The sequence below is a fragment of the Vigna umbellata genome, chromosome 4, assembly GCF_029865625.1.
Source record: "Vigna umbellata cultivar VRB3 chromosome 4, Vumbellata_1.0, whole genome shotgun sequence".
NCBI classification, from domain to species: domain Eukaryota; kingdom Viridiplantae; phylum Streptophyta; class Magnoliopsida; order Fabales; family Fabaceae; genus Vigna; species Vigna umbellata.
The window spans coordinates 26,866,457-26,886,835 of record NC_142168.1 but is presented as its reverse complement, the minus strand read 5'-3'; the positions used below and the strand labels follow the sequence as shown (position 1 = coordinate 26,886,835).

General features: G+C 28.3%; 1 protein-coding gene and 1 pseudogene across 1 annotated transcript; both read left to right on the top strand.

The window, feature by feature from the left end:
• Positions 1 to 227: 227 nt before the first annotated feature.
• LOC148199722 (cytochrome P450 704C1-like) lies at positions 228 to 3,013 on the top strand. Its single transcript, XM_088113827.1, has 6 exons — positions 228 to 591; positions 860 to 1,075; positions 1,171 to 1,464; positions 1,770 to 2,090; positions 2,282 to 2,485; positions 2,556 to 3,013. Exons 1-6 carry the CDS (start codon positions 292 to 294, stop codon positions 2,748 to 2,750), a joined length of 1,530 nt encoding a protein of 509 aa, XP_087969953.1. The 5' UTR covers positions 228 to 291; the 3' UTR covers positions 2,751 to 3,013.
• A 6,708-nt stretch (positions 3,014 to 9,721) lies between these two features.
• LOC148199721 (subtilisin-like protease SBT1.3 pseudogene) lies at positions 9,722 to 12,292 on the top strand (annotated as a pseudogene).
• The last annotated feature ends 8,087 nt before the right edge of the window (positions 12,293 to 20,379 follow it).

Sequence of the window (20,379 nt, the reverse complement as noted above, 5' to 3'; positions counted from 1 at the left end):
TTATTATTACCCAAAATTATTGTTGCAGTAATTGTCACGTAAGCCCAATTTAGAAAAATTGAACCACTCTTTAAGCTGCTGTTCTACTTTGAGAACCTATACCTACTTGAAAATAGTTTAGAAAACAATTTAGTAACTTAACCTTTTCTACCTTCATGGTCATCATCCTATACTATAGTATACTATATAAGCACTTTCCTTCCAATTGCAAATCATCATATAATAATCCTTTCCTCCATTATCTCTCTTCATCTTCTCTGACCAAATTGAGTAGCTTAACATCTTCACATCATGAGATTCTTGGAATTTCATTGTGATCCAATGTCTGCAATTGCAACCTTTGCAGCTATAGCTCTATCAGTCTTTGTCATTTTCAGAAGTTTCATCTGCAAGAAAGGAAGGTACCATGTGATTGCGGGAACCATGTTAGACCTGTTGCTCAACTTCCGCAATCTGCACGATTACATGACTGATCTTGCCAGAAAACACAAGAGTTACCGGTTGCTTTGGTTTCGCAGGAGTGAAATTTACACCGTGGACCCTGTCAATGTTGAATACATCCTCAGAACAAACTTTGCAAACTATGAGAAGGTACTGATTGTCAAAGATGTTATGGTAGAAACACTCTTTCATCATTAGAATTCCAAATATATTTCCTAATACTGCCGTTCCAAAGATGTTATGGTAGAAACATATATTTCATACAGTAGTCTGAATGTAGACGTACAGTATACTAAATCATATTAAATTCTTGTGTCGTTTATTTGTTCTTCCTTGTCTGTTTTCCTAATACTCAATATACATGATTCAAAACTTCCTACAAATAAATGTTTATTCTTATTCTCGTGTGCGGTTACAGGGCTGGTACCACTATGAGAAATTGACAGATCTTTTAGGTGATGGAATATTCTCAGTGGACGGCGAGAAGTGGCTACATCAGAGAAAGGTTGCGAGCTATGAAATTGGCACCAAAATAGTGAGAGATTTTAGCCTTCAAGTGTTCAAATCCAATGCAGTAAAACTTGCAGGAGTTGTTTCAAAAACAGCCATGTCAAATAATGCAGTTGACTTCCAAGTAAGATTTTGTTACATGCTTGATACAAAGCGGTAAAGTCCACTATAAATAAAATAAAGGATGTATAATATTAATCTCATGGTGTTTATTGACAGGAACTGTTTATGAAATCAACCTTGGACTCGGTCTTTAAGATTGTTCTTGGTGTAGACTTGGACACCATATACGGAACATACGAAGAAGGCACTCAATTCTCCAATGCCTTTGACGAAGCAAGTGCTATAACGTTGTATCGGTATGTCGATGTTTTATGGAAGATCAAGCGTTTTCTCAACATTGGATCAGAGGCAGTACTTAGAAACCGCGTTAAAGAGGTGGATGATTTTGTTTACAAACTAATCAGAATCAAAACAGAGCAAGTGCAGAAGTCATCACAATCTGATTTTTCTGTGAGTAAAATTTTTGCCACCCCTCTTGTAATCCTAAGTAAATAATATAGCATTCATAATGTGAAGGCTTTTTAAGCTGCCATACAAACAGCATCTTGGATAGGCGTTTGGAAAACCAAAATGTATCAAAGTATTATACAGGAACGAAATCCAATTTCAAATCTTAGTTTAGGAACTCCAATTTAACTCCTTACTTAAATATAATATCTATCAGTATTTTTTATTGATTCGTAGTGTAAGAAAATTTACAACAATTGAGCATAGATATTAAACTCTTGTTATTTGATATGTATATCTATTTACAGGAGAAAAAAGCAGATATGGTGTCAAGGTTTCTGGCATTGAACAAGACAGATCCTAAGTACCTAAGAGACATTATTCTCAGCTTCGTGATTGCAGGAAGAGATACAACAGCTGCTACTCTTTCCTGGTTCTTTTACATGCTGTGCAAGCATCCACATATCCAAGAAAAAGTTGTGCATGAAGTTGGAGAAGTAACAAAGTTGAAGAACACTTGTAGTATTGATGAACTTGCAGATAGCCTAACCGATGAGGCCCTGGGAAAGATGCACTTTTTGCATGCAGCTTTAACTGAAACACTCAGACTTTACCCTGCCGTTCCAATTGTAATGAACTTGTGCACTATATGCATTAAAAATCTAACGTTAAAAAACCAAAAAAGAAAAAAAAAAGGTTATTTTTGTTGAAATTTCATTCCTCTAAAGATCATCAACACTTTAGAAGTTAAAGTGTGAAGTAAGAACAGTTTATTCAAAATCCAAGTGTTAATATTTTAACAAACTTTACCATTTTACAGGATGGCAAACTTTGCTCATCAGATGAAACTTTACCTGATGGATTTAGAATTAGGAAAGGTGATTCTATATCATATCAGTCATATTCCATGGGTAGGATGGAGTTCATCTGGGGTGAAGATGCAGAGGAATTTCGACCAGAGAGATGGCTTGATGAAAGTGGAACTTTTCAACCAGAGAGTTCTTTCAAGTTCACAGCCTTTCAGGTTAGCAAGTGCAATAATTGAAACTTTGAGTGATTGAAACTTTGAAATTCAACTTGTTATCACTATGCAGGGCGGTCCAAGAATTTGTCTGGGGAAAGATTTTGCATACAGGCAGATGAAAACTTTTGCTGCTGTTCTTTGTCACAGCTACAAATTCAAGCTGGCTGTCCAAAATGAATCGGTGAATTATAAGACTATGCTCACTCTTCACATTGATGGTGGTCTTCATCTGCATGCTTCTCGGAGATTCGAGCTTATGGCTTAGAATTTGTGGCTTCTAAAAGACCAATGGATAATATGTTGTGAATGTTTTTAGTAAAATACAGAGTGCGTTTTAGTGTTTGGGTGAATAAAAGACCAACTATAGACTTGTAATTCAACTAGTCTTTCTCCACTGTATCCTTCATTTTCAGGGTAGATTACAATAGTTGTTTAATTTAGAACATAGATTTAATAGCATTTTTTCTCTGTAACTACATCACCTTATTGTAATATATACAATGTTGCAATAAAATCTTTATTATAATACTTGTGACACCCGAGAAAATTAAATTGCATGACATAGTTGGTTTAAGGATATATTTTAACATTCTTGAAGTACTTATAGAAAAACAACTCCAACTTTCATAAATTATTTTGTAGAGGTTTTTATCACCTCATCCACACATATACAATATCACTTTTAATCCAAAATTTTAAAATAATGTGTTCATGAATATTTAATCATGTGTTTAATTTTGCTTTTTTAATAACTTTCAATTCACACTTGAACTATTTTCAACAAAATCCGTCTTTGTAAACAAAATATTTGTGTAAGTGGATTGCAAAAACGGTGATTTGAGTTTTTCATATCCTTACTCGAATACAAAGATAAGCCGTAAAAGTCAACTCAACACCATACAATAACAAAAGTAACCTTGCTTTTTCATGTGTTATTGGCTCAACTATCACAAACTAAAAGGAAGAAACCTAAACATAAAACTGAAAAGTAATAATATATATATATATATATATTATTACAGAAACAAACAAAACAAATTATCTTCAAATTCATCCACTAAATCTAACCCAAATCCATCCTTCAAAACAAACATAAGGAGAAAAATATAGCGTATTTCTTATTTGTATGCTAAAATATGCTATAGAGAGGCTTTATATAAAAATGAACAACATGTACTTTTGGTTATTGTAGAATCTCTTAAAAATGATAATATTAAAGAGATACCAATAGCATGTTTTATATATTAGAAATTTAACATCAACTAAATATTAGACTAATTTACAGTATTTAAAAAATAAAAAATCTTATTTTTCAAAGTAGTTTTATGAAGATGTGTGTTAAAAAATTTATGTCAATTAGATATTAATTCAATTTATAATATATATAATTAAAATAATTTTCAGTTTAATATTACAACATATATATTGTGTCATTTTAATATACATAGTAGTTAAAATATTTTGAATAAAAAAATATGACGAGCTTTGGAATAAATTCACAGTATTAAAATTTCTTTAAAAGAAAGTAGTAGAAAAAGAAAATATTCAATTAAGATGTAATTGTGAAAGATGAAAAAAGATAGAAAGATAACCTAATATAAAAGGGTGGAAGACAAAGATAATAAATCTAATATAATTGTCATAAATATAAATATTTTTTAGGGTATAAAACCAATATTGAAGAAATGCTAATCTTTTTACTAGAAATAAAAAGATAGGGAATCAATTTCAGGACTAATACTTGATAGTGTTTTGGATTTCAGTTGGAAGACTCAAATTAGTTTTCATTTTCAATCAAACATGGCGTTAACATATTTAATCATTTTTATTTACATTTAACTACATATAATTCTGAAATACTTCTTCCAGAATATGTTCGAATTGTATTTCAAATTTGATAATAGGAAAACATGAACAAATAAATAAAAAATCAGAAGAGAACAATAAAGAGTTTTAATATTTAATTACGGTGGGGGTGTAAGAAGAAGATTATGTGGTAGAACAAGAATCTTGTGAACTTGGTCAGGTGAAATCATGGATTCAAATGAGCCCACATTCTAGTCCTTGGGAGTTGCTCCCTCCACCACCACCAACCACTCCCTGCACCTCCCCATACCTAATTTGTCCTTCTATAAAACGGATGTCAACATCCGTTTCACCTTCAACGGATGTTGACATCCGTTTAATAAATTTTTAAAAAATATTTTATTTATTATTTAAATAATAATATATACATTAAATTAATAATAATTATTTTATTAAATAAAATAAATTAATTTATAAATAATTAAATAATAATTTTTAAAAAATTAAATAACATTTATATATTAATTTAAAATATAAAAAATTAAAAATAAAAAAACAAAAAAGGTAACGGATGTCGCACATCCGTTTTAATATATTTATAACAAATTTTTTAATTATTATTTAAATAATAATACATAAATTAAATTTAATAATAATGATTTTATTAAATAAAATAAAATAAATTTATAAATAATTAAGTAATAATTTTAAAATAATTAAATAATATTTATACATTAATTTAAAATAAAAAAATTAAAAAAAAACTAAAAACCAAAAAAAAAATGCAACGGATGTCGGATGTGGCACATCCGTTTTAATATATTTATAACAAATTTTTTAATTATTATTTAAATAATAATACATAAATTAAAATTAATAATAATTATTTTATTAAATAAAATAAAATTAATTTATAAATAATTAAGTAATAATTTTAAAAAAATTAAATAATATTTATATATTAATTTAAAATACAATAAATTAAAAAAATAAAAATTAAAAAAAAAAAAACTCAACGGATGTGGCACATCCGTTGAAGAATTTTTTCTTCAACGGATGTTGACATCCGTTGAAGAAAAGAAGTGGGGTGTAGGATATTTTAAAATATAAAGGATAGTTTTGGAATTTTAGAAAAATGTGGTGGTACAGGGAGCAAAGTGGGGTGGTGTAGGGAGCAACACCCCTAGTCCTTGAGTGGCATATAATAGATATTGGAGTGTTTCATCCTACATCTTCAAGATCTCTCATCCTACACCTCCAAACATTCTACTTTTAACCTTCTGACATCTTATCATTATCCTACACCTTTAACTTTATAAAAAATTTATTTTTAATTTTAATAAATATATTTTTATTTTATTTCTTTTTCTTGTTAAAAGACTCTACACCACCTTAATAATAATTAAATTTAAAATTCTAATATTATTTAATATAATTTTATATTTTAATAATTATTAAAATATAATTTATATTATAATAATAGTTATATTAAAAATATAAAAATAAAATAATTAAAATAAAAATAATAAAGAAAAAGTAAAATTATATTAAATAAAATATTTAATATATTCAAATACATTAAATTATATTAATATATTAAATTAAATTAAATAATTATTAAAATGTAAATAATAAACAAAATTTTAAAACAATTATTTATCAAATAACAAATAAAATTATATTAAATAAAATATTTAAATATACTAAATTATATTAAAATATTAAATTAAATTAAATAATTATTAAAATTTATATATAAAATAAAATTTTAAAAACATTCTTTATCGGATATGGATATCCGAGTCATAACTTATCAAATATTTATATCCGATTAACAAATTTTTCAAAATTTTGTTTTTCTTAAATTTTAATAATTATTAAATTTAATTTAATATTTTAATATAATTTAATATATTTAAATATATTAAATATAATTTTAAGTATTATTTTTATTTTTATTTTTATTCTTATTTTAGTTATTATTTTTCAATTTTCTTAATAGAACTATTTAAAAAATATAAATTATATTTTATTAATTATTAAAATATAAAAATATAATAAGTAATATTATAATTTTTATTTAAGTTTAATATTTATTAAATTTTAAATAAAAAGCAAAAGTATTAACATATTTTATAAATTTTAATATATAAATAAGTTTTTTAAAATTTTCATTTTTATTTAAAATTTAATAATTATTTAATTTATTTTAATATTTTATTATAATTTAATATATTTGAATATATTAAATCAAATTGATTATTATTATTATTTATTATTATTATTATTATTTTTATTTTACTTTTATATTTTTAATATAACTATTATTATAATATAAATTATATTTTAATAATTATTAAAATACAAAATTATTTTAAAAAATATTTAAATTTTAAATTAAATTAAATTAAATTATTATTAAGATAGTGAAGATTGTTTTTAATAAAAAAAATGAAAAATATTTATTAAAGTTAAAAATAAAGTTTTGAAAAAGTTGGAGGTGCAGAATGAGAGATGCTAGAAGGTTAAAAGTGGAATTTTTGGAGGTGTAGGATGAGATCTTGGAGGTGTAATGAAACACTCTAGATATTGATATGGATACAGTCAATGGAGGATGATCATTATTATGTTCTTCATTTCTTTTCCCTGTGAATTTTTATAAAATAAAATCAATTTATATTAAAGTTAAATATAAACAATTAAAAAACTTATAAAAAATTCAAATTATAAATAAATTTTAATTTGTGCAAGAAAAAAGTAAATTACAAATTATAAAGTAATTTCTTTTTTTCTAATTTGCTTTTGAAATTGTTAGTGCATGGTGCCAAAAGTGGTCGGGACATTTTGGCACAACATTATGAAGGATAAGGATAGCCTTGTAGTGAAAACGTCTTATACTAAATAAAGATGTCATTTAATGAAAATTTTGATGAAAAGTTAGAATTTTTGTCTCATTCCTAACAACAAATTCAAGTAGCATTAGTGCATGATATTGTTCGAATAATAGAGATGTGTTGCTACAAATCTCTCAATAAATCATAATCATGGTTGCAAAATTTTCCAATTCAGTTTATTACATTTATATTGTTAAATTTGTCAAATGTCACTTATTTAGACCCATTTCTTTATATTTTTCTATTTATAAATACATAATTAACTTATATCTGTTTCATGTTATTAAGAAATTAATGACTCTTCCTTTTTAGGGTGAATTCTCACCTATCGTGTGAACTTATTGTTCAATTTTTTTCAAAAGTTTTATTATTTTCGATGTTATTATTTCCAACATCAAAGATTATCATTTGCATCTAAAGGCCATTAGATGAATAGTTGAAGGAAAATTAATCATCCATAGTGTCCCTTTACAATTAGACTAAAAATGCATAGTAGTTAATGAAATTCAAGATGTTATTGTTCAAGTATCTTTATTCAATATAGAAGTTAAGTTAGTAGAGTAGACATTAAACATATTTCTAAAGTGGCTAAGGCATTTTGTCAAACCAATTTCAGTACCAACAAAAAATTTTAAGTTATGCTTATTTTTATTATATATTTAATTAAATTTATCGGTGTTGTATTAAAGATGATTTTATAACTCAATTTTAAATGGTAATGTCAAAAGTTTAGTATGAAAATTTTGTAGGTACAATGGGACAATATAATTTTTCGAGTGAATAAATTTGTTTTCCATTGTACATTTTCCTACCAGAAGGAAAACTTTCCTATAAACATTTAGTCTCAACAGTGGAAAAAATTTATTTATTTATATTTCTTAATATTATAATAATTACACTTAATTAATCAATAAATTCAATCATTTATGTTCATCAATAAATTGAGTATGAAATAGGGAAGATCATAATATAATGGATATGTCGAGTTTCAATCCATTCAAAAGTTTGATAACACAAAAGTTAATATCCAATAATACTTATAGATATGAATGAGTGACTCACAAAAAATATATATTTGACTCCATTGATGAGTTAGTTCAAAATAATTTGTTATTTTGTAATTATGATTTTTATATCATTAATTGATTGCATGCAGGTTCGATTGGCATAGTGTAAGTTTTAAATTTTGTACAATTACATTTTAAACTATATTATTAACTTACATGTGTATTTATTGAGAGTTACATAATTTAATTGCGTTGCTTATTTCACGATCCGACTTCATTTTAGGATGATGACATGTTACATATACTACAATAATATATAGTTTATCTTCAAGATAATTAGTAATTAGATTTAATTTATTTTCTTAAATACTTTAAGTTTATTTAATGATCATTTGAAATATTAGATAATTTAGATTAAATTAAAAAATTTAATTACTACAATTGTTTTGTTTTATTGGAATTTTTTAGTATTGTCTCCTGGTAAAATATTTTTTTTTACAGATTTTAAAGTTAATGTCAAAACAAACCACGTATTTAAGAAAATAACATATTTTACGTCAACTATGATTATATTTAATGTAACCTATCACTTTATAAATTAGTTAAAACGTAGATTATATTATATTGTTTTGTGTTTCTCGAGTGCAGCCTTTCAGTGTTAGGAAAAAACTAAGGTATGTTATTTTGAGTGGATTTGAGGGAGTAATTTGAGGAGATTTGAACATAATTTTTTTTGTCGTTTATTTGAATGAATTTGGAGATAAATGAGAGTCAATTTGGAAATAAAATTTGTGAGAATTAGTATAGAATTGTATTGACGTGACAAATTAAAAAAAATTATTTTCAAATTCACTCTCGTTTACCTCCAAATTCACTCAAATAAACCACAAAAAAATTTATCTTCAAATCCTCTCAAATTCCCTGAAATCCAGTCTCTCATCCACTCAAAAGAAGAGGGCTAAGTTTCCATAATCTCTTTCACTGTAAATTTACATAAACAAATTCAATTGATTTCACCATACACAACCACCGTTATAATTGCAACTATATAATCATTCCTTAAAGTAACAGTGTAACTAACAAGATAGCACAAACTACATTAAGGTCCCCAACCTCATACGTAGCTGCTTGTTCAAAAGTAATGACTAAAATAATTATGCAGAGCACAAAGTGCAAGCGTGAATCAAGAAACACTGTTGCAATTATACAGTAACTTCATACCAGCGACTGTCACACACAAAACAACCTCCTACCTTAAACTGGAACACATAAAAGGTCACTCTCTTTCCATTCTAGGATTTGACATGGAAAACAAAGTTTCTGTTATAATATTTTATTATTATTTGACAATTTTTATAAGAGGAAAATGGTCTTACTAAAATTAACTTTTGCATTTTTAAAGAGAAAGAAAAAGTAAAAAATAGTGAGAGATAATGTTATGTAAAAAAAAAATCTAATGTAAAGTACCATTGTCCATTTAATATTTCAACCACAAGATGACAGACAAATTATGAAGCACAATCCCCTTATAATATCTCTTCACACTTCCTTCCTTTTAACCCAACACCCTTCTTCAAAGACTCAATCTTTCTCCTTCTTTGGCATGAAACATGGCCAAGACCATAATGGGAAACATGGGATATTTTTTTACAAGCTATCTTCTAGTTCTAACAATGATGTTCTCAGCAAATGCTCAATTTGCTAAGAAGACTTACCTCGTTCAAATGGATAAGCCAGTAATGCCAAAAGCCTTCACCAACCACCTTGAATGGTATTCATCAAAGCTGAAATCGGCACTGTCCACATCTCCAGAAGCTGATGCGGACAGTGAGAAGATAATTATCTACACTTACCAGAATGCTTTTCATGGTGTTGCAGCTAAGTTGACTGAAGGAGAAGCTAAGAAGCTAGAGGCTGAAGAAGGAGTTGTGGCCATATTCCCAGATACAAAGTATGAGCTACACACTACAAGAAGTCCTGCATTCCTCGGGCTTCAACCACAAAAAGCCCCTAACGTGTGGTCAGAAAAGCTTTCGGGCCGTGATGTTATAGTGGGAGTGTTAGATACTGGGATTTGGCCAGAGAGTGAAAGCTTCAAAGATGTAAGCATGGGACCAGTACCTGCTCATTGGAAAGGTGCCTGTGAGATTGGAACAGGATTCACAAAAAGTCACTGCAATAAAAAGGTTGTGGGGGCAAGAGTGTTCTACCATGGATATGAAGCAGCAATTGGTAGAATTAATGAGCAGAAGGAGTACAAATCACCAAGAGATCAAGATGGGCATGGCACTCACACAGCAGCTACAGTTGGTGGCTCTCCTGTGCTTGGGGCTAACCTTCTTGGTTATGCTAATGGCACAGCAAGAGGAATGGCACCAGGTGCAAGGATTGCAGCTTACAAAGTGTGTTGGATTGGTGGGTGCTTTAGCTCAGATATTGTGTCAGCTATTGATAAAGCTGTGGCTGATGGAGTGGATATTCTTTCCATCTCTTTGGGTGGTGGAGTCTCCTCTTATTACCGTGATAGTTTATCTGTTGCTGCATTTGGAGCAATGGAGAAGGGTGTTTTTGTTTCATGTTCTGCAGGAAATGCAGGACCTGATCCTGCCAGCCTCACCAATGTTTCACCATGGATCACCACAGTTGGAGCCAGCACAATGGATAGAGATTTTCCAGCAGAAGTTAAGCTTGGAAATGGTAAGATAGTGACTGGAGTTTCACTCTACAAAGGGCAAAGTGTGCTTTCAATTGAGAAACAATACCCTTTGGTGTACTTGGGGAGCAACTCTAGCAGGGTTGATCCAAGATCCATGTGCTTGGAAGGGACTATGGATCCTAAAGTGGTTTCAGGAAAGATAGTTATATGTGATAGAGGCCTTAGTCCTAGAGTGCAGAAGGGTCATGTGGTGAGAAGTGCAGGAGGGGTGGGAATGATTCTCACAAATACTGAAGCTAATGGAGAAGAACTAGTTGCTGATTGCCATCTCCTTCCAGCAGTTGCAATAGGACAAAAAGAAGGAAAAGATCTCAAAAGTTATGTCCTATCTAGTCAAAGTGCTACTGCAACTCTAGCTTTTAAAGGTACGAGGTTGGGAATAAGGCCATCTCCTGTAGTGGCAGCATTTTCATCAAGAGGGCCAAATTTTCTCAGCCTTGAAATTCTGAAGCCTGATTTAGTAGCTCCTGGGGTGAATATTCTTGCTGCTTGGAGTGAGGCCATTGGTCCATCAGGTTTGAAAGTGGACAACAGGAGAGAGAAGTTCAATATACTCTCTGGAACCTCAATGTCATGCCCACATGTGAGTGGTGTAGCAGCCTTTCTCAAAGCCAGGCACCCAGAGTGGAGCCCTGCTGCTATAAAATCTGCTTTGATGACAACTGCTTATGTTCTTGACAACACCAAAAAAACTCTCACAGATGCCTCAACTGCTAAACCTTCAAGTCCTTATGATCATGGTTCTGGACACATTGACCCTATCAGAGCTCTTGACCCTGGTTTGGTATATGACATAGAGCCACAGGACTACTTTGAATTCCTATGCACACAGAATCTGACTCCAACCCAACTACAAGTTTTTGCCAAATATTCCAACAGATCTTGCAAACACTCTCTTGCGAGTCCAGGGGACTTGAACTACCCAGCCATATCATCAATCTTTACCCAGAAAACAGCCACTTCATTCTCTAGACCTGTGATTGTTCACAGAACTGTCACCAATGTTGGCCCACCTGATTCCAAATACCAAGTTGTGATCTCACCATTCGAAGGTGCTTCTGTCAAAGTTGAGCCAGAAACTCTAAATTTCACAAAAGAACACCAAAAGCTGTCTTACAAGATTACATTCACGCCAAGGGTTCGGCAAACATCTCCTGAATTTGGAAGTCTGGTATGGAAGAATGGTTTGCACACTGTGAGAAGCCCCATTGTGATAACATGGCTGGCACCACCAATGTGAATTTCAACCAGACTACTTACAAGTTCAGTAGTGCTTCTTTGTTGCAATAAGAGAATCTTCTGTACTAGGAATTAGAAGTTCATCCTTTTGTATTACCAGAAAAGTTATTATTTTAGTATTCTATCCTATGTTCCTGTTCCTCCACCTTGGACTCAACCAACATCTTCTTCATTCACGTATAATTCATAACTTCAAAGTTGCAAAATGCTTAAAAATTTCCAACAAATGTGGAACTTATTTCTGATTCTCAAATCTCAGTTGTTATGATTACGTTAACTACTTGTTCCTCCACTGTTTTAGTTTATACACTCATGCTTCCTGAACATGCTCATTTAGTATATGAATTCTTGACTAAGGAACTGAACAATATGAATATTGAATACAATATATACACATGCAATTTTTGGTTTGTGCAGAAAAATCTGGTTCTCTTGTGCCTTGGCAGATCATTTACTGCAACAAAACTGGATGCCACGAGTGAGGATTTCACTGTCAAACGATTATATGTCGCTTTTCATTAGTTAATTTCCTTGTGATGTAAGCATAACTCATCATTTATGAGAGTTGAAGTTTAGACAGACCCTTTTGACCATTTGGGACAGAAAAGTTAATGGATGGCAGAAAGATGAGGCAAAGCATTTACTAATGAAGCTGCACTATTCTTTTCCAGCTATTTCATTGTTTCTTCACCTCTCTATCTGTCTGTGAATTTAATTGAGTTGAACAGAAGAGGCTCATTGCATGTGCATCTCAACTGCTAAGTAGCTGGCCTCATCAAAGTTTGTGGTCCAAAGTACTTCTACAGATTCAGACACACTATTCTTTAGTACGTATGCTTTCTTTTATACAATGCCTTCAAAGTTCACCTGCATGCGCAGGTCCTATAAATCTAGTTTCCAATGTTTTTCTGAACAAAATTCAAAATAGGGCATGGTTTTTCGATGATAGTGTTTGTGACAAGACATGTTTTACATTATATTAAAGTAAAAATGTTCATACTAACTGCAATACAAATATCCAGAGCATATATAAGTAATTATATATAGTTTTTTCTAATAAACTTCTTTATAACGAAATTTTTGTTTTTTAATTTAATTAACTAATCAAAACCCAACTATGAAAAGTTAAAATGCACTTGAATAAGGTTAATGGATGATTATTATATTCGTAACAGTGGAATGTTTATGCTGTTAATATGAAACGAGACCCACATATTCACTCTAAAATAATATAATAAATGTTTATGCTGTTTTCAAATGAGTTACTACATCAAACATTCTAAAGAGAAATTCAATTAAATAACTAAATAAATGCTTGTATTAATTATCTTGAATGAATATGTTTGTCATATTAGTTTTAGATTGATAAGGTTCAAATTAATCAGTTACCTTTCTGTCGTATATTTGTAAAAGTCACAACAGAATACTTAATCATTTAGCACAAGTTACTGAGATATTAAATTATAAGTTAATCAAATAGGGATAAAACTTAATCTATTAAATTAGTACAACTTTTGTCACCTACATTTAATGATTATTGATCAGTACTTTAATTGTTTTGCTGCTTGAATAATCAATTAAATACTGTTATGGTTTTTATATATTTATTTATTGCTTTTTTCTGCATGGGAAATGAGTTGTTAAGAAATTTAAGTCAACAAAAAGTTAGGAAGTCAGTATGCATTGCCTAATTAAACATATTTTTAGCACACTGTTAAGAGAAAGATATCATTTTTTGTAATCTCATTTTACTATCTTTATATGATTTGCTTTAGCATTTTTCTGTAAATCAGTTTGTTAAAGAAAAATATGATTTTCCAAAAATTAAATTTCCTAAAAGATGTTATCAATAGACTAATTAAACATTAAACATTAAAATCTTTGGAACTTTTTACTCTTTTTTTTAAATAAATGGACTTTAAATTTAATTTAATCTTATTTTTAATTAACATGGAGTTTAAATATAATTTTATTTTATTTTTAATTAATATAAGTTTTGCAACACACCTCAATTATGTTAAGACATATACATTTAGAGTATGTGATTAGACATTCATTAGTATCGGAATAAAGATATCATAATAGATTCAATTAGGATATATTTTTCAAATGGTTATGCAAAGTGAATTTTAAGTTTACTCAATTCTATAAAACAACTTATAAGATAAGATTTGTATTTATTATATCTTATAAATTTGTTTTATCTTCACTTGACTTGAGATATCTCATAACTTCATCTCCATTAGTAGGAGAAATTTGAACTCTTAATAATTTTATTTAAGATTTTGGATGTCAGTTATCAAGAGATGAGAGGACTTCATCTTACTTAAATTGGTTAAATTGCTTCATTGATACATTGAGTAAACAACTTATAAATCTTCTCTATATCTTAATAAATTTAAGGTTTAGTATCATTTGGTTCCTAATTTTGGACTTTTTGTTCAAGTCGTCCTACTTTTTAAAAAAGTTCAGTAAAACCCATATTTCGTTAAAAACGGCTAAAAATGATCCTTTTAGCTTACGGCGTTAAAAACATAACGGTGCAATTGCCTCCGTGGCCAAAAGTAAATTATGTGTACAATTTTGTAATATGTGGCATGTTTGATATATTTTAAGGAAAATTTTAAAAATAAAAATGAATGACGTGGAAAAAGTTTAACTGAGGGTTAAATAAAATTACAATTAGATTAGAATTCATTCGCGATTTGGGGTTCAAGAATATGGTGAAAGTGATCTTCAATTTGGGTTCATGGTTCGTTGAAGGTCCAATTGGAAGAACCTGTCTGCCAACAACTCGTTTCAGCATTCATATTCTCTCTTTCTTGATTCGTTTTTCAATTCAATCACAACAAAAGAGAGAACGAAACCTATTGCATCCACCTTCATCTTCTTTGCGTGAGGCCACTACAACACCACCTTCACCCACGACTGCACTTTTCTCGCCTTGCCGTTAGCGCCGGAGCTAAACGTGATCAGGTGTTGATGCATCTTTTCCAAGGCGTGTCGTTGGCTAGGAGCTCCACCAACGTTACCACCATCCCTTTTTTTCAATTATTGTTCAACCTTCTTCCTCCTCTTTGAATAGGTTTTCTCTGGTTGTAGGTGTTTGAGGTGAAGAAGAAGACAACGATGAGGTGATGGTTGCCGAAATGTTGGGAGAGAGATGAGGTTTTTGATTTTTTTGTGAATTGCAAATTGGCAATTAGGATTTCTAATTTTGCACGTGATTTTGTGAATTGTGAATTGAGATTCTAATTTTGAAAATTGCAATTGGGGCTTTTGATTTTACACATGATTTTGTAAAAACCCTAACCATTTTCTTTTACTTAATAACTTCAACTTTTTAACATTTCCACATACCTTTCCAACTCAATTCACCTCACTTTGTCACACGATCAAAAGTTGTATACATCATTCAGTTTTTGCCACATAAGCAATTGCACCATTATGTTTTTAACGCCGTAAGCCAAAATGGCCATTTTGAATTGTTTTTAACGAAATATGGGGACTTACTGAACTTTTTTAAAAGGTATTATGACTTTGAACAAAAAACCAAAACTAGGGACCAAATGATGTATTAAACCTAAATTTAACTTATAAATCTTCTCCATATCTTAATACAATTATTTAATGTTTGTTATGATTTTAAAATTGAAGTTATAAATATTCTCCACATCTTAATTAATTAATGTTTCTTATGATTTTAAAATTTAATTTATAAGTTAGTAATTTATGGTGTTAAAACCACTCTCTATTTATAAACAAAAACATAAAGAACAAAAGAATAGAAATATATTAGTTCTCAAATGCTCTTTCTTCTTCATCTTTTCCTTTCTTTCTATGTTTTTCAAGTTATCCATGCATATTGTTTGTTTTTTTACTCATTATATGTTTTTCTTTTCTTTCATATCTCTATATTCTCCTTATTCATGATTTATTTTGTTGAGTGAATGATAAAATTCTTGTTATGAAAAATATGAATCTTTTAACACTTTACCAAATATCTTATCATTTTTTTCTCAAAATTTTGTCAGTTATAAATTTTTTATTGATCATTCCTAGTTTAACTGAGCGAGATTTGGTTTAATATTTTCCATAATAGTTTAGAACTTAAATTCACTCTATCAATTGCAATTTTATTAAACAAAATTAACACAATTTTTCTTCCCAAAATTTTCTTCATTAAAAAAATGTGTTTTCGATCAACAAATTACTTAAATTTATAGCCTTTTACGATTGATTACCTTACAAATTTAAAATTCATCAACTTTTTTCATTTCTTTATCAAATGATAAATACATCTCCTTATGATTTATATAAAATATTAGGACTACAAATAAATTTTCAAATAAAAATTAAGATTAGAAGGGTAAAGAAAGAAGTAAAACTACCACTTTCAAGAACTAATTGATAATGTCAATTTTCATTATTATTAGTCACTTTATATAAAGTAAACTCTTATTTAACTTTTAAATTATTTAGTTTGCTTTTTAATAATTTTTTTAAGTCATTGAATATTAGTTACTCTTATATAATTATATCACTAATCTCCATTAACTTTTGTCCAACAATTGAACAAAAAATACTTGGGTGAAGCGAATAAATTTTAGAATCCTCGAAAGTTTTAGTGAAGGTCAAAAATTTGAAATTTTCAAAAGATTATTTGTGTTGAGTTCCACTTAATAAAGTCCAGTGCCATGAGGCAGAGAAAAAACTTGTCATTAGGGTTGACCACCACTTATCTCAAGCTAAGTGCCATATTCCACCAGTGCTCTTGGTTGAGTGCTACTTGATTTGCACTTAATGCCACTTGGACAAACAAATGAGTCTAAGTGCACACGTCCAACGTGGGATGACTCGTACTGAACGTCGATTGTACATAGACCTATGTTTGAATGAATTCGCCTAACATAATAGTGTTTGACACTGGGTGTTGATTTTATTCACATAATTTTTAATTTTTTGTTTTCCGAAGTGGGAAGTGTATTTTGAAGACCTATGGGAGTTATTAAGGTTTCTTGGAAGACCTTTATTTTCTTTCTTGGCTTTCCATCTTCTATTCATATTTTCTTTTTGGATTTTTATGAGAACGAAAAGATAAACTCCAGTTAAATGTAATCAACTAAACTCTCCTATATAAATTGGTATTGTTTTTATGTATATAAATATCTTTCCATTTAATGTTTATATTTTGTTTTTATGTTTAATGTGTGTTGTGCTTTGATCATACGTAGCTTGATATTTGATTTCTTCGGATTGAAAAGTATCTTCTGTGATTTAGAATTGAAGCAAAATATCTAATGAAGCTTTTATCTAAGAATGAAGTTTTATTCATTAGTTTTCTTAAGCCCTTATTATGAAAGTAAGTTTCCATATTTTTTATTATGAAAGTAAGTTCCCATAATAAAACAATGTTAAACACTAAACCTTAAACCATTAGGATTTGATTAAACTTGTGGATTCATTTAACATTAAGTTGGAAAGACAATGACTAATTGTATGATGAAGTTTAACCCTAACAATTACTTACTTATAACTGGCTTTATCATTCTTTTTATTTTGTTTATTTTTATCTTTTATTGGTATTTTTATTATTACTTTTTCCATAATTAAGGTTTTTATTGAATAAATCAGGAAATATAAATATTTTATTCCTATTTATGAAAATATTGTGTAAATAAGTGGAAACCATTAAAGATTAAAGAATGTTTCAACAAAATAATTTATCAACAAATGAAGCTGCTTCAATTACAAAATCAAATAAATGGGAATCACTGAAGATTGAAGAATATCTCAATAAAATCAATTGTCAATATATTTGGTAACTTCAATTACAAAAATCGAGTACAAATTTCAAGTTTAATCCAGTTTTGGCCCATTCATTTAGTGAACCAAACCAAGTCACCCATCAAAGAGAGAATTACTTGACTAGCGAGCCAATTCACCCAACAAGTCGTAGGTTTCAAAAATGTATAAATAAAGGGTTTGCCAAGAGTTAAAAATTCACTCTTCTAAAGAAAGGACACTTGACCTAAAAGGATAGAAGGTAGAGGCGCATCCAGGAGGTTGAAGGCATTCATCTGTATTCTTTTATAGAGTTCAAAATGTATAGGAATAACTAACTCCCTAATTCATACGGTTATATATAATGTATCTTAACTCTTTATGATTTCTAATATTCAATATTTTTTTTCACTACTTTTGTGTTTTATTCTTGTTCTTAAGTGTATAATTATTGTTTACATATTTAGTAGTACTTGTTGATCGAAAAATAGTTTGGAAATTTAATTAAGATAGGACATCTAATAGATTTCACATGTTAGTAATATATGTGAAATTATTAATCATTTATAACATTGAAATGTTGAACTTACTACAAACTTATAATAAAAATTATTAAAACATTAGAATTTTTATTATTAAAGTTTAAACTTGTTGTTAAGACATTAGGACTAATTACATGTAGTGTGAATGCAAGAGTAGAAATTATAAGTATATTGTTTGGTGTTTTTACATGAAATTGGATATAAACTTCAATCCTAATATAAAATCTTTATCATACAATCAATCTCATTATTTTAAATTACTTTCCAGAACTTTATAATTATTTTATTCAAAAATCAATATTTTTCTTATTACTAAAGTTTCTTATACTAAATTTAGTAAATAATTATAGTTTAACTTAATCACATTAGTGTATTGAGAAATGATATGTTAGCTTATTTACTTTATTATATGATTTGATACACTTATCAATTTCATAACACTCATCATATTGTTTTTTTATTTATTATAACTTTGAGGTGTTTGATAAAATGGTTAAAATAATATTTATTTTTGCATACTTTTAATTTCTTAAATACTAAAACAATTTATGAAAACATTTTTTTTTCAAAATTAGTTATGAATCACAATTATTGTCATGCTAAAGTATTTTGGAATAATAATTAGTTGTGCAACTAATGCACTTAACATTAAACAAATCACGTTAATACTAAATAAACTTTATTTATATTTAAGTTTCAATGTTTTTTACTTATTTGAGTCTGAAAGAATATTTAATAAAATTTGTAAATTTAATAAAATAAAAAAAATGTTGGAAGAAGAGTGTTAAAATAGTACTATTAGCTTGTCATATCAAATATTATAAAAAGTGCTATAAATGGAATATACGGTGTTACAAATGTCTTGTTTCACATGAAAAGAGCTTTATCTAATTAAGTCAATAGAGTTATTTTATCCCTTTTTTAATATACGAGTATTAAATTATGATGTTATCTCTTAAAATGAGAGTAGATAAATGAGATGGGTCACTAAAAAATAAAAAGAGAATTTATTAGGTTTTGTATTATCATTGGGAAAACACTAGTAAAAGAAAAGTAAATTCTATGTGTGACAATAAAAAAGTACTAAAAAATAATTAAGAACTCAAATGGAGTTATTGGGTTATCCAAAATTGGGAGCAATAATGGAAACAAAAGGCCTATTAAAAAAGATAATGAGAAAATAAAAAGACAATGACAAAACAAAGGCCAAATATTTAGTTTATACAAAATTATGGTACTCATGTTTAAAGCTGTAAAAATATTTAAGCATAATATGGTTTTTTCTTCATAAGTTTTATATTTTGCATACAACATTTAAAAGCAACTATTATGGGATTGTTCTAATTTAAGCACTTTTTGACTTCATGTCTTGATAAACAACTTGTAAAATTATAGAGAAATTTTGTTGTCCTATTCAGTTGGAGCATCAAGTGTTTTTTTTTTTTTTATTTATTTATTAGGTTAATGTTTAAGTTAATTTTATAAATCTTATCATTAATGTCAGATAATAATATTCAAACTGTTCTATCTATGCATACTTTTCTTCCAAAGCATACATTTTTCACCAAAGTTATTTTTACAAAATATTTGTATAAATACTATCTTATATATATTAATAGATTTTGTTAAGCAAAATGTTTAACTAAAATTATTTTTGTAAACTATTACATTAGAGATTATATTTAATTATAAATTAACTAAACATGTAATATCAAATGAAGAAATAATCGTTAATAGGGCATGTTTAGATAATTTTTGTAAGTATTTATAGATAATAAACTGAAATGTGTAAAAAAATAAATTTAAAATATATTTTGACAAATTAATTTTCTCGTACAAGACACGCTGGCACTTACACGATTATTTTTGTGGTTTTATGAACTTGAAATAGTTCAAAATGTCGTTT